This window comes from Helianthus annuus, chromosome 16, assembly GCF_002127325.2.
Source record: "Helianthus annuus cultivar XRQ/B chromosome 16, HanXRQr2.0-SUNRISE, whole genome shotgun sequence".
NCBI classification, from domain to species: Eukaryota; Viridiplantae; Streptophyta; class Magnoliopsida; order Asterales; family Asteraceae; genus Helianthus; species Helianthus annuus.
In genome coordinates this window covers 161,077,019-161,091,773 of record NC_035448.2, presented here as the reverse complement: position 1 = coordinate 161,091,773, position 14,755 = coordinate 161,077,019, and the positions used below count along the sequence as shown (strand labels likewise).

Genomic DNA, 14,755 nt, shown 5'->3' with positions numbered 1-14,755 from the left:
ATAGTAACACCACATAGGGATAAGCAAATGGCACCGGTACTAGTATCGAATTTACCAAACCGGGTTCATTTTCGGTACCGATTCGGTACTCATTCGGTACCGACTTTTGACATTTTCGATACCGGTTTTTACTCTGAAATATTTGTACCGTACCGGTGTCGTACCAGGTATATTTGGTACCGGTACCCACTTTTGGGGGGTTTCGGTACCGAGCTCATCCCTAACATCACCTTTGAGCTCATGCCACATAGCAACGCAAGTATTGAACCGTTTAGATTGCTTTTCATACACGTGGTAAGTAAATTGTATTTTGTTTGAATGAGATTTTATATACACAAATTCTTTTGTTTTCTTTTTCTGTAATGATTTATTATACTTAAAGGACGAAAAATGTAATTTACGTACTCTAATAATTTATGGATCATGTAACACTTTTCATAAAGAATTTTTAGTTATTTAAGGGTAATATTGTCATTTTACACACAAAATTTAACGCTCATTAATGTAAAGGACAAAAATATGTTGCAAACTTTAAAATAAATGATCAATGTTGTAATTTATGAAGTTAAAGGACGTGAAAGTTTGAAAAAAAAAACCTAAAGGACGAAAAGTGGTTTTCTATTAATTAATTTTGATTATATTTGTTATTTGTGTAAAGAAAATTACTTAAAAAATGTTAGACCAAGGTTTAAGCCAAAATAACATTAAAGTTAAGCCCCTTCAAAATAAATATTCTCAAAAGCAACCAATCAAAAAACATAACATAAGATAGTTTGATTAACTTGGTGCCCGTTTAAAAAAAACACACATGAGGTGATAAAAACAAACATTCAATACTACATCATAGCATTGGTCCAGATTAGATAAAAACAAGCAACTGATTGTTTTAACAATAGTTAAATTAATTAAGTTATACTTAAACGCCTGGGATCTCATCACTCGTGTATATCAAGTACCTCAATGATTAATTAAAGATTGTTCCTATAAAGATTGTTTCTGTAAGAAACCACTGATCCATGATTATAAGTCCCCCCGTAATGGGGCGTTTTTTTTAAAAAAAATTCAAAAAAAACGCCGGAAAACGCCTAGGTCCCCACCACATGGGGCGTTTCCGGGCGTTTTTTTTGAAAAAATTTTAGCCCGGCGTGTTTATTAAAACGCTGGAACGATGTTGAATGCCCAATCCCAACTCTCAACGGCTAGTTTTTTAAACGGCTAGTTTTATTTTTTTTTTTAATTTCATTTCCCCCCTATATATATATATACTCATTCATTTTCAACCAAAAAAATCACAAAAACCCTCTAAAAAATACAACCATTTTATAAAAAACTTGATGGATTCTCCTAGTTCTTCATCCATGCTAAACTATTGCTACCACGAGTTTTTTGCGGATGGCGATGGTTCAACCGATGAGGAGGTTGAGCAAGAGGCGGTTACGGGTGCTTGTAAACTAGCGATGAGATATGTCGAGCATTGTCGTCGCCCCCAAGCAAAAAAAGGTAAAAGAGGTTATATTGAACGAGACCGACGCGGGGCACACGATCGTTTGATGAAAGATTATTTTGATGAGGAGCCGACATATTCGAACGAAATGTTTAGGCGTCGTTTCCGAATGAGTAAGCGGTTATTTCTACGCATAGTCCACGACTTGGAAGCCAACTACGATTATTTTAAACAAAAAGCGGATGCGAGAGGGGAACTTGGATTTACCGGTATCCAAAAGTGTACCTCGGCGTTACGAATCCTTGCTTATGGAAACACTACCGACATCAATGACGAGTATCTAAAAATGGCGGAGAAAACAACGAGAGATAGCTTGGAGCATTTTTGTCGCGGTAAAATTCCTATACTTTACTTTTTTTTTTAAACATCGAGTATGTTTACAATTTATTTTTTTAACATCGAGTATACTTTTCATTTTTTTTTTGTCTATGTTTACAATTCCTATAATTTATTTTTTTTTTGTCTATGTTTTTTTATAAAGGTATAATTGATGTGTACGGTGCGCGTTATCTTAGAACGCCCACATGGGACGACCTTCAAAAGATCTACGAGGTACATAATGCTGAGCATGGTTTGCCTGGTATGATCGGGAGCATAGATTGCATGCATTGGCGTTGGAATAACTGCCCGACTGCATGGCGAGGCCAACACACACGGGGTGACAAAAAAGGACCCACTATTATTCTTCAGGCGGTTGCTTCATAGGATCTCTGGGTTTGGTCGGCTTACTTTGGCGTGGTCGGGTCATGCAATGATATCAATGTTTTTGAACAATCTCCGCTGTTAGAGGAGTGGATTTCTGGCAAAGCTCCTAAAGCGTCGTTTTACGCAAATGGAAACTACTACCCTCATGGATATTATTTGAGCGACGGAATATATCCTAGGTATTCGATTTTCGTGAAGACGTATAGTGATCCTTTCGATGAAAAAAGAGCATACTTTAAAAAGGTTCAAGAGTCTTCACGAAAAGACATTGAGAGATGCTTTGGGGTTCTTAAACAACGCTGGCATTATTTGAGAAATCCTTGTCGTGCATGGAGCAAGCAAAAAATGAGAGATGCTATGTACGCGTGTATAATCATGCACAACATGATTTTGGAAGACGAAGGAAAGGCAATATGCCAGAATTATGTGCCAGAAGCCGTTCAAGAGGAGCATCCACAGGCGTCAATAGAAGAAAGAGTGAATAATGCGCGAGAGTTGCGTTACGAACCGTACCATTCCCAGTTAATGGTTGATTTGCTACACCACGCATGGTCGGTTCGGTATGTACCACCTCAGGGAGAGGAAGAAACGGAGGACGAGGGTGAAGAAAGCGAAGATGAAAACTAGTGTTTTTTTTTTAATTCAAATTTTAATTTTTTTATTTGTAGTATTGTATTTTTTTTATTTAACCGGATTTTATGTTTTTTATTTCTAGTATTGTATTTTTTTTTATTTAATAAAGTTTTTAAAGTTTAAAAAAAATAATTGGGAAATGATTGCATGGGCATTATTTGAATAATGCCCCACTACACCACTTTATGGTATAATGCCCCTTGTTGACTGGGCTGTCACATGGCGCAAAACGCCCCATGGTGGGGGGCATTATAATGTTTAACCACTACACATGGTCTAAGAGGGACAGATAGGTCGATCCTCGAGTATCCCGTTCTTATTTATTTTGTAAGATTTATTATTGTTTTTTAAACGACGGACAAAAGTCTTGTATAAGTTCTTTTGTATCATAAGTTTTGTAATAAATTTGTATAATGTGCATTGTAGAATTGCTTATATGTCCATTGTTTTTGTTGCAAGTTATTCTCTTCAATTAACTTATTAGTTAGTCTTCGTTGAGTTAAAATACTCGATGATAATTAGCAGAGCATCCACATCAGAATTGGTATATACCATATCCGTAATTTTTTTTTTTTTTTTTTTTTTTTTTTTTTTTTACAAAGCAATGGCAGGTAGTCGGGCAACAAGTTGCGCCGCCACCCCCTTTTGAATAGAAAAACCGATTCTACTAAATACAAAGTTTGAAACCTTTAGCGACGAAGAATTACTATTAACGACTTTTTGAACCCGATTCAAAAGTCGCACAGCGTCAGGAGCAAGACCACCAAAGGTATCAAACGCAAACGGGACAAACACATGTTGATTCTCCAGGCAGGCTTTCTCATGTTTTGCCACTTTGCTCGCCTCTGCCTTGAGCACCGCTTGCCCTACGACAAAGCCCTTGTCCTTGAGCCCGACAAGTGGGGAGACTCCAGTTAAATCTACACAGGCATGTTTCCCCCCTTCCCAACCAAACACAAGGATGTCCGCCGGGCGTAAAGTGGACCTCCCCTCTAAGGGGTCAGTCAGGAAATTTACTGGAGCCTCCTTTTTGGCAGAGATCCCGGCCCGTTTAAGAACATCACATAACACATCTCTCACCCAATCATGCCGATATTTAAACCCTGGTAGCTCTTTACAATGGATCGCATGCTCGCCGAAAGAATCCAAACACGCTTTGCGGCATACCGGACATGGCTCGTCAACTGGGAACAAAGGAATCATCAGTCGGTATCTAAGGATAGCACGGTATTCCACAGCCGACATGTGTTGCCCCAAGCCTTCAATAGGTGCGACAGACAGAAAATCCTGAGCATGTGGGGCACGTAGATTATAAAGGAAAAAAAAGGTTTGAGCTGGAAAGTGCTATTAATAAAAAACAAAAAAAAAGAAAAAAAAGAAGAAAAGAAAAGAGGAAAAATATATCCACATTTTGTGGGTTCCTACCCATTCAGTTTGAAAAATATAGTGACAATCAGTGAAAACCTTGTATGATTTGGAAAAAAAAAAAGTAAGAATCTATCAAAATAAACCTACTAGAAAAAATTTCTGAACCTACCACTGCAATTATCCACAGGACACAGAGGAATTCAAGCATAGAGTTCTCACATGCCTCAACAAACTATCTGACTCGATACAGAAACAATGCAATCTTGTCCCCAGTCACAATCTTGCCCTTTGCACTAATACATGTGGAAAATAACATTTTAACAAATTCAAGTTGCAAAAGATCATAATTGTCAAAATCCCATATGAGGTAGAAACAAAATTGTTCATTTCACTAAACAGCAAACAAAACCCCCAAGTGCTACAAATGAGTGGATTTCAACTTACACTGAGTTTTACTACAGGCGATGCGCATGGGGAGTGTAAAAACATTTGTGAAATCCGCAATCTTTCATCTTTATCAAATTGATCCCATAGGAGTATTCTCACCTTCTTTAGTACAGGTGACTTAGCCAATATAAGCTTCACAAAATCCAACTCATTATCGGCGTCGCTAAAATGTAGAATCTCCAATTCGTTAAGATACTCCAACATAATATCTGAATAATCATCAAGCGTAACGAAGCCCGTAATAGATTCATCAAACAAGTCATCATCGACTGAAATCTACACCAAGTGTCTTGTGTGAGTGTAATTTGACACAAGAATCAAAACAAATAGATATGTAGAATACATAGATTCTTGTTATTTACCTCTAGCTTAAGTTTCTCCAGGTTTGGAGAGCTTCTGATCAAATGAACAAGAAAAGATACCGCATATTTGTGCCTTAACCATATCCATTCCATAAATAGGTATTTCAAGTGGACCAATGTTGTTGTTGGAAGCTCTTTCGGAAGTGGAAGAAACAACTTAAACCATAAACAAAACAAAGATTTGTAATATAACTAATTAGAAGACCAAAATAGAATCAAGCATATACCATTAACACCTATATAAATTAGCAACTACTTTCAGCTTCAGTGGGTTGTACACAAGGCTTTGGGTGCTTTTCAAAAAAAATATGGAATATGTGGACGTGGTTTATACACATGTCCACACAATATATACAATACAAAGTCTGGGAGAGAGAGATAGAGTATGCGACACCGACAGACAGAGTGGCCAGCCACCGGAGCCACGGCGGATCTGGCGGCGTTTTCTCAGCATCGGTGAGTGTTGTACCCCTACCTACACCGCAGAAGACAAGGAATCCGGTGAGGCGGTGCGAGCTAGGGTTCTGACGAGACTCCGGTTAACTCCTGCACGAATTCCGGTAAGCCTCGATTCAGTTGTATGTATATTTTTTCAGTTAGATGGATCTATCTTGTATAATATAAATTTGTAACATGTTAGTGCTATGTAGTCTTGTACATCATGCTTAACACTTTCTTGTGTTGTTGCACAGTGTATCCTTCCCATGGCTTCCAACTCCTTACAACCCACATAGAGAGAGAAATGCTAAAATAGAGATCAAAGAACCAGAGAGAGAGAGAGGGATGCCCGGTTACGCAACCTACATGGTCGTCTTCTATCCCCGCCGAATTGCTGGTTCCGAACAAGAGACCTACGGTTCAGACGGTGGCTGTGACGAAAAACTGGGCAACGACCAGGGTTCCGACGAACATCTGGTAAGTTTCTTTCCCGCTGCATGTTCTTTTCCAGCTAGATCGACATACAATGATGTCTGATTGGTTGATTTTTGTTGGAATGATGAATAGGCGACTTCCGGTTAAATTCCGGTGAACTCCGGTGAGAATATTTAGAGGCTATGTTTCAGAAGCATATTCTGACCAGATCGGTGACAGACAAGATGGGACGTCGGCGGATAAGGTTAGAATCGGTTACATGAAGTTGTATTCTGATTACCCTTTTGTTGATTACGTCTCTGTTTTTCAGATCTTTGTGGTGGAATGAAATGATTGTTTGTTAAACTTTGTATTAGAATGATGCCTTCTAATTGTTTGGTGAACCGCAATGTATGTGTTGTTCTTAAAATTGTATTTTGTTTCTCAAAGGCATTAAGTGATGAAGCCTCTGTATTACAGATCTATTGCTAATCGTATTATTGATATTTGTTTAATTTTAGGGTTTTTGATCACTAGCTGGTGTGTAAACTGAAGGATGGTTGCCTCTAATCTGCTTTGCTTTCACATAATCTCAGAAAGTTTGGAATTTGCAAGATTTGTGGAAGTCATATTTTGCTTGATTGGCTGAATCTGCTTTTAGTGATTTTGATGATAGTTATGGAGACTCTTTAGGCATAAAGTTATGTTTTTTATGTGTTGGATAGTATGATCAGATCCTTGATGCGGTAAAAAAGGTGTGAAATGGGATGAGGCAAATTTGTGCGTTACCGAAGCAAATAAACATATAAGGCAGAAACTTTTTGTTTAGTTTTAACCTTTTTATCATATAAGAATTTTAGATAAAAGGCTAAGTTTAGAGGTGTTGCGACCTCTATTATTGTTAAGATTGTTTGTGTTGGGATTTTTGTAATAAACTTCTAATTGTTTATGTTGGGATTTTGTACTCTACTATTAATCTCGAATAGATGCTTATGTGTCCTTTTTTGCCTGCCCTTCTTTTAGTGCACGTGTTAATTAGTTTATTCCTGCTGGTAGGGACTTTGTAGGTTTGCGTTTGTTTGCTGTAGCGTGTATTTGAGGTATGGTGTCCGTTGTGGCGTCCTGTTTAGCCTCCATTGCATAAGGTTGAATTGTATGGCAAATATGGGATTCCTTTTGGTTTCTTGGACCCCCTTCTGTTAGCAGAGGTAGTAAAGGAAAGTGTTTATGATTTAGTTTTCTTTTTTATGATTGTTGTCGATTAAGAAATAAGATTATTGTTGGTTGTTTTGTAGTGGAAGGATTGAAAACAATCAAGTTAACTCATATGCCGGAGACGTCTTGCCTAACCAGGTAAAATAGCAGTTATGTAAGCTCCGGCCTGGTTTGTACATGAAAATTGTCAATGACAACACCTCTATTTGAAAAGGCCAGCCTTCAATCATCACTTTCACACCTGAAACTGATGTTATTCCCCACTTTTACTTTGATTTATGTGATTATGAAAGGCTTTCCGTCCAAAGACAATCACCAGCTCCTTACTGGTACTTATGATATCTACATTTTAACTCATTGGAATCACATGTTCACTCTCTTTTTTAAAAGAGATTACATTCGCATACTCGAAGAAAAATATGCCTAACAAAAAGAACAATGACTCTTTTTCTACGACTCACCCTAGGAAACGAAAAACGCAAATCTCTTCATACGTATGCTAATTCACCAATAATCTGTTTTTATTTTACCTCCTGTGTTTCAGGTTTGCAGCAACACCAGCTTTCTATGTTTCAGCTTTACGTCCAACGTTAACCCGTAACAACAGTAGCACTTTATACGTATATGTTTTTGTGTTTTATTTAAGTGCTTCTAATCTCATTGATCATTGGCATTTATCTTCTTTTTTACTTTGGTCTCTTTTTTAAATGTGTTATTTCCTCTAACAGGTGTAAATCAGATGCTTTTTTGTTGTCAAGGTTGGTCCCCTTTTAGGTACATGTAATATGTTCTTCTCAAACACATTGTCTAAAGGTGTGCTTTAAGTAATTATTATTATTTTTTATTATTTAGGCTTCCTTTGTTTCTACTCAATTGTATTGTTTTTTATTCATGTGTTTTAAAAGGTTTAGATGTTGTATATTTAGAAGGATGCTAAGAAAGTGACACATCATGGTGACGTTCTTCACCTATTTCTCATGGCCTGTATTTTTTCCTATGTTTTCATTTGTTATATTTCATATAGACGGACTATTCGAAATGTCATCAATTAAGGAGTTCCTTTATACACACATATGTCGTACCGCCAAATAACACTTTATGAACGTTTTGAACCTAAGCTTTATTCATATGTGTTACGTCTTAATTTCTAGGTCCCCGCCGCATCGCGGCGGGTGATAAACCCTAGTTTGGATAAAATTACCAAAAAGATGGAAAACCAAACAGACAAATATTCAATGTTTGGTAAACACTCAAAGAAATCAACAATGGTGAAATCTCCAAAGACATCGATAGTTCCATAATCACTCATCTGCAAAAATTACAATATATAGCTAAGTTATGAAACACCATGAGGAATGACATTCTATTTTATTATGAACTTAGTCACTTACAATAGTCAATGTCTTCAGTAATGGACAACTTGATAAAAGACGCATAAGCGCTTTTTCACTGATCCATATTTCTTGCAAATTTAAAGTTGTAAGGCTACGAAATCCATTGGATGATGGTTGACGGTCAAAAACACAAGAAGTAATATGGAGTTCCGTTATATAGTGTAATGAGAAGAAAGATGAGGGTAACGAATAGTTCCCCCTAAGGTCAAGGTTTAATATCTTAAGAGTATTTTTCTTCGACAAATGAAGTAGTATGTGGTCAATCTCAACACAGGAGCCATCTACTGCCATAGAAAGGGTGAACTCATGGATTGGACCCTGGTGCAATAACAAAACTTGGTATATAGCATATAAAAGTTTACACCTCTTGGTCATTACTTTCCTGTCACTTGGTTCGTCAAAGGTTTGCTCCAAAACGGACAATTCAGCTCCATCAGTCGATACTTGAAATGTATCCTCAATAAATGCAAGTTTAGGAATTTTGATCCAATGGTACCTCCATTCCCTAGAGAGGATACTTGTCCTTGCTGCCTCTTGAATCGGTGGTAAACATAAGATGTTTTCTATTATGCATAGAGGAAGCTTGCTAATTCTATCCATCTTAGCTGCAAAATTAGCTACTCCGTTTATAATAAACATACACAAAAGAAGCATAATACATGACAAATAAACTTTAAAATGATATGATCTAGCAAACATGGTTCTGAATATATGAAAGTTCTAACAGCCCTAAAATCTCCAAATGTACAGAAAAAAAAAACCTATACATTAAAATGGTATGAACTACCAAATGCACTAAATAATAATGTAAATCCTAATAGTTCAATCAACCCAGAACGTGTATTGTCTATTTTAGAACTTACGAAAAGAAACTACCGGGTTTTTGTTATTTAATACACATTTGGTTAGGGTTCATCAAGCAGAAGCCAACGAACCAGCCACCAACGTCGACGAGTAGAAGCATAAACAGGAATGGGGCTAGGGTTAAGTCAAGCAATTATGCACATTTGGTTAATGTAATTTGTGATAAGTTGTTTAAATTTAATATTAATCTGTACAACATAAAAAGTTACAAATATGATAGACTAATTATCATTAAAATTTATTCATCTTTTATAAACTTAATATTACTCGTATCTATAATTATTCAGTTAAATAATATTTTTTTTTATTTTTCTCTCTCTAAAAATATATGAAATAAATATAGGTGTGAGTAGTGATTCCATATATACAGGGAAAATCACTACTCACTATGTATACCATTTCCTTGTTTTATGAATTCGATTTGAATCCAAAGGTTGGGGCTATGGTGTGAACTGTGAAAACAAGGAAGATCTCTAAAGTAGAATCGGCTCTTTTTTTTTTTTTTTGACTTAACAGTCTTTTTTTTTATTTATTAAAACCACAACAATATTATTCCACACGAAAAAGGGCAATTACAAAGCAATGGCAGCTAGTCGGGAACAAGTTGCGCTGCCACCCCCTTTTGAATAGAAAAACCAATTCTACTAAATATAAAGTTTGAAACCTTTAACGACGAAGAATTACTATGTACGACTTTTTGAACCCGATTCAAAAGTCGCACAACGTTAGAAGCGAGACCACCAAAGGTATCAAACGCAAACGGGACAAACACATGTTGATTCTCCAGGCAGGCGTTCTCATGTTTTGCCACTTTGCTCGCCTCTGCCTTGAGGACCGCTTCCCCTACGACAAAGCCCTTGTCCTTGAGCCCGACAAGGGGGGAGACTCCAGTTAGATCTACACAAGCATGTTTCCCCCTTCCCATCCAAACACAAGGATCTGCCGGGCGTAAAGTGGACCTCCCCTCTAAGGGATCAGTCAGGAAATTTACTAGAGCCTCCTTTTTGGCAGAGATCTCGGCCCGCTTAAGAACATCACATAACACATCTCTCATCCAATCATGCTGATATTTAAACCCTGGTAGCTCTTTACAGTGGATCGCGTGCTCGCCGAAAGAATCCAAACACGCTTTGCAACATACCAGACATGGCTCTCTTACCTTTGTGTATTCTCTCATACTATAAAGTAAAACCTCTATATATTAACAACTAGTAGAGTGTCCACGCGATGCAGCGGAGACGTCACTTTGCATTACGGCACTGGTTTCTGGTAGTTTTCTTAGTCGTATAAATTTTATGATAACATTATTGTGGTGGATATATGCCATAAGTGTTACATGTGTCTAGTAATTGTTAAATTTAGAATTTAAATTGTCAATTACTTCAAAAAACCATTGGTGTAATAAAGTAACACACGAATAAGAAAAAATAAGTCTTTAACATAACTAAAAGTTATATAAAGTAGCACACAAATAAGGAAAAGATAAGTCTTAAACATAAATGTTGAAAACTAAAAGCTCAAGTGTCAAGTACTTTGAATCATGAGGTTAAAAATCTAGTAATCATACGGCTTAAACATCTCAACGATCTCATACATATTGTCACACCACAATTTCTCTTCATCGCGATCAACATCCTTTAGAATTTCTTGTAACTCTTCCTGTTTGATTGTTACATATTTTGGACGATGGGTTTCTTCTTTGATCTCCTCTTTAACTGATACATCAGTAGTAGCTGCTGGGGCAGTTTAGGGAAACAGAAAGAAATGCAAAGTATTTTAGTTACATATGTTTTATCATGTAATTGTTACATATAAGATATGATAGATAGATAGATATATATATATATAACATTACTTGTTACAATTTTTTTTTTAAAATATTTTCTTTCCAAAAATAAAATGTTTTTTTTGTATAAAAAAAATAAATAATTGTTTTACATATGTAAATTTTTATTCTTTTATAAAAATTAATAATCAAAAGACAAAAAATAAAAGATACGTTGTTATAATTGTAAAGTATGTTAATTTTATTGGTTAAATTATAAAGTACAATTTTATTCTTTAAAGTTCATAACTTTTTTTAAAAATCCACATACTACTCATCCAATAAATTTTAAGTTTAAAATTTTCGTTTTTATAAAAAATAAAAAATAAAATTTGACTCGTAAGTACGTTTCAGACCTTTAACTTAAATTGTTAAATTTCGTTTTTTTACAAATATAAAAAGTTTATATTTTTATAAATTTCAAGAACTGTTTTTATAAAAAAAATAGGATGTTAAGAGTTTACATCTTTATTAACTTTATATCATACTAAGTTCAGATTTTTTGTTTCTAACTAATCTTATCTATACGAGACTACTTTTAACTTATAATCCCTATAAATATGCAACATAATCTACATTGTATCTAGTCAAGTTGGTAAATAATTCTTTTAAAACTGACTAATATTAAGAATTTTACCAATAAGAAGGTAGAAGAATGTGACATGTGATGATTTACCATTCAGAGGTTACCTCTTAACCATTCAGACTTGAGGTTACCTCTTATTCATTCTAAGGTTTTAAACCACTAAGAGGTAGCATCTGAATGGTCATTAAGAGGCTACCAAACAGCCTCTAAATCTAAACCCATCCTTACTCATTTTTTACTAAACCCATACTAACCCAAACCCATTCTAACCCGATAACCAACCCAATCCAACCCACCCATTTTGCCACCTCTACTTCAAACCTTATATCTGTAACAAAACCAACTGCAGTCTAGTGGTACCCGGGCAAGGGCAGACTTATGAACACACATCAGGTTCCAGGAACCCATTCGGTTTTCAATTTTTAGTGCAAATATATATAAGAAACTGAAAAGGAACCCATAAACAAATAAGCTTTGGTATTCCACTGGTTAATCTGCGTTCTTCTTCACTGGACACCGGGTTCGAATCTTGTATTAGGTAATTAGTAAATTTTTATTCCCTTTTTTTAAATTTCGATTTTAAATTTTTCCCTTTAATGAAAACCCCATTTGTCACGTCCCCCGACCCACCCTGGACGGAATCGGGAGTCGCGAGCAGTCAAGCGGTACCGGTGGTTATTTTTGAAAACACTGCAGCGGAAATTTCATCCGGACCGTGAGTTAGGAAAAAAAATATCAGAGTTTAGAAACACCGGATTTTATTTAAATAGATGGAATAAATTCCATTTTTACAAAGGTAGCTTTTAATAAAAACAATATTTCTTAATTTGATTTAATTAATAAAATAAGCCACTTCTTAAAGTCTTTTAGTGCCGGATCCAATCCTTACTCCAATCTACTGTAATTACCTGAAACGCGTTTTAAAAAGGTTTTGTCAGCGGGAAATACTGAGTGAATCATTCAGTTTACTAAAAATGACACATTGGTTATAAATTACAGTATTAAGAGCGATTACAATGTTTCTGATATCAACCAACTACCCACAGTATTTGTCACTTGACCCATTGGCCCATTCGTCCAATGGTGTCTGTGACTATGGTCATATCACCCCTTGGCTAACTCGTTGTCCAATGGTGAAGAATATCAAGTAATGTATACAAAACTCCACATACCGACTGTAACTTGGTGATTACAAAGACTTAATCCCTGTAATTATAACTTTGAAAATAACTTGGAGTTTTGTAAAACAATTGATAAAAAGAGAATGACTCACTTTATAAGCATGCAAGATTGAGTTAACAAGCTTCCTGATTCTACTTCTTCCGATAATTAAGCATGCACTTTATTATTCTGGATCTTCTGATGATTTAATAGTTTGTTTGATTGTAAGTGTGTAGTTGGGAGTATTCTTGGTAGTTAAACACATAGTTTAACAGAATGGAATACGTATTTGTGTAAAACCCAAATCAAACCTTAACGGTAGTCACGAGATTCGAACCTTAACGAATTTCACAAAGTATAGTCTTATTCAGACAGTACTTTGGTATCCATTTAATGAACTCACAAAGTATAGTACTTTGGATTCCGTTAAACGAAATTCACAAAGCACAACACTTCGGTATTCGTTAGATGGTTCCTGAATCGATCGGACAGGACATCGCTTTGGTGATTATTGGTTAGAACACCAACGTATAGAGAGAAGAATAGAAGAAATGAACAAAGGAAATGAATTCCTAAGCTTTCTATTTATAGGTAAGAAGTATGTAACTTCTGGGAAGTTTCCTATAGCTTTTCTAGGAAGTTACTTATACATCTTCTAGGAAGCTTCCTATCCACAGATATCTATCCTCTTACACCTTCCTAGCACCTTCCTTTGATATTATCTATTTTATATTTATATATATTTCTATTTAGGTGATTAGTAGATCTTACTTAGCTTAATTAATCTTGCTTAGCTTAATTAATCTTGTTTAACTTAATTAATCTTGCTTAGCTTAATTAATCCTGCTTAACTTAATTAATCGTACTTAGCTTAGTTAATCTAGTTTAGCTTAATTAATACTGAACTTAATTAATAGATTAATTAATCTACTCAGTTAACCTAGCTGCTAAGTTTATTTAACTATTAAGTTTACTTAGCTATTAAGTACTCCAGCAGCTCCTTGCTTACGAGTTCTAATTTCTAGATACAATGGAACGCGTATTAGTGTATTAACTCAATTCAACTTTAACGATAATCACGAGATAAAACCCTCACAACGATTTACAAGTGCAATACTTAACAATACAGCGGATTCACAACGAATGACAGAGTATAGCCCGAGTTCGGACAGCACTCAAACATTCAAGTCGAAATCACGATGAATAACAAAGTATAACTCAATTTGAGCAGCACTCAGATAATCGTTGGATAGTTATAATCGATCGGATGTTGAATCGTAATAGCGATCGAGTTATTACCCTGTTTCGCGGCGTCGATTAGTGATCCGTGTGTGTTAATTGTGGTAAATAGAGCTTATCTCAGTGTGTATAACGACTTTGTTTGTCATTTCAGATCCAGAAATCAAGTGCCAATATCTGCTATTTATACACGAAATTTGGACATGCTTACGGATCGTAAGACTATTCCCTTACGGTCCGTAAGGGATACCTATTTACTATAGGGTAGCCACGTTCGGGACTAGCCTAGCTGAGTTGACAAAATTCTCAAATTAAAATTTAACAACGAGTTATTTAGATGATCGTTAACTAGGGTTTACCCCTCTTGAGTTTTAGGGGCCCTGATCCTGATTTCGATTGTTCTGGAAATTTTAGGGTTTATACAGAATCACTTGGGTGTCTCAATTAGGGTTTCCTTATTGGATAATTATTATACTAAGTATTAATTTTAGTGAGAGTTGTTACATCCTCCCCACCTTAATAAAAAATCTCGTCCTCGAGATTTGGACTATGATATTTTCTTGGGGTTATGTTTCTTCTTTTAATTAAGAGAAACAATGT

General features: G+C 35.6%; 3 protein-coding genes and 1 long non-coding RNA gene across 7 annotated transcripts; 2 read left to right on the top strand and 2 right to left on the bottom strand.

Annotated features, from left to right (window-relative positions):
- The first annotated feature begins 1,289 nt into the window (after positions 1 to 1,289).
- LOC110919857 lies at positions 1,290 to 2,209 on the top strand. The gene is made up of 2 exons (XM_022164105.2): positions 1,290 to 1,836; positions 1,986 to 2,209. The coding sequence occupies exons 1-2, from the start codon at positions 1,335 to 1,337 to the stop codon at positions 2,207 to 2,209; spliced, it is 726 nt and encodes a 241-aa protein (XP_022019797.1). The 5' UTR covers positions 1,290 to 1,334.
- A 2,223-nt stretch (positions 2,210 to 4,432) lies between these two features.
- LOC118488388 lies at positions 4,433 to 5,358 on the bottom strand. The gene is made up of 2 exons (XM_035985894.1): positions 5,020 to 5,358; positions 4,433 to 4,933 (listed from the first exon to the last, which is right to left on the bottom strand). The coding sequence occupies exons 1-2, from the start codon at positions 5,110 to 5,112 to the stop codon at positions 4,646 to 4,648; spliced, it is 381 nt and encodes a 126-aa protein (XP_035841787.1). The 5' UTR covers positions 5,113 to 5,358; the 3' UTR covers positions 4,433 to 4,645.
- On the top strand, positions 5,349 to 8,134 carry LOC110916371. 4 transcript variants are annotated; one of them, XR_004884470.1, is made up of 8 exons: positions 5,349 to 5,579; positions 5,712 to 5,934; positions 6,025 to 6,136; positions 6,928 to 7,079; positions 7,167 to 7,224; positions 7,631 to 7,706; positions 7,815 to 7,899; positions 7,992 to 8,134. It is a non-coding gene; the product is annotated as an uncharacterized LOC110916371 (long non-coding RNA). The 4 variants fall into 4 exon arrangements; XR_002579688.2 differs by having other exon boundaries at positions 7,815 to 8,134; XR_004884469.1 differs by having other exon boundaries at positions 7,631 to 7,899.
- Positions 8,135 to 8,233: 99 nt separating this feature from the next.
- Positions 8,234 to 9,080, bottom strand: LOC110919856 (F-box/FBD/LRR-repeat protein At1g13570-like). The gene is made up of 3 exons (XM_022164104.1): positions 8,859 to 9,080; positions 8,478 to 8,798; positions 8,234 to 8,395 (listed from the first exon to the last, which is right to left on the bottom strand). The coding sequence occupies exons 1-3, from the start codon at positions 9,078 to 9,080 to the stop codon at positions 8,234 to 8,236; spliced, it is 705 nt and encodes a 234-aa protein (XP_022019796.1).
- Between the last annotated feature and the right edge of the window lie 5,675 nt (positions 9,081 to 14,755).

Coding starts and splice junctions, on each gene's coding strand:
- LOC110919857 (XM_022164105.2), top strand. CDS start 1,335: ATGGATTCTCCTAGTTCTTCATCCATGCTAAACTATTGCTACCACGAG. Junction 1,837..1,985: donor CTTGGAGCATTTTTGTCGCG/GTAAAATTCCTA, acceptor TTTTTTATAAAG/GTATAATTGATGTGTACGGT.
- LOC118488388 (XM_035985894.1), bottom strand. CDS start 5,112: ATGGAATGGATATGGTTAAGGCACAAATATGCGGTATCTTTTCTTGTT. Junction 4,934..5,019: donor TGGAGAAACTTAAGCTAGAG/GTAAATAACAAG, acceptor CACTTGGTGTAG/ATTTCAGTCGATGATGACTT.
- LOC110919856 (XM_022164104.1), bottom strand. CDS start 9,080: ATGGATAGAATTAGCAAGCTTCCTCTATGCATAATAGAAAACATCTTA. Junction 8,799..8,858: donor ACGAACCAAGTGACAGGAAA/GTAATGACCAAG, acceptor TTATTGCACCAG/GGTCCAATCCATGAGTTCAC. Junction 8,396..8,477: donor TACTGAAGACATTGACTATT/GTAAGTGACTAA, acceptor TAATTTTTGCAG/ATGAGTGATTATGGAACTAT.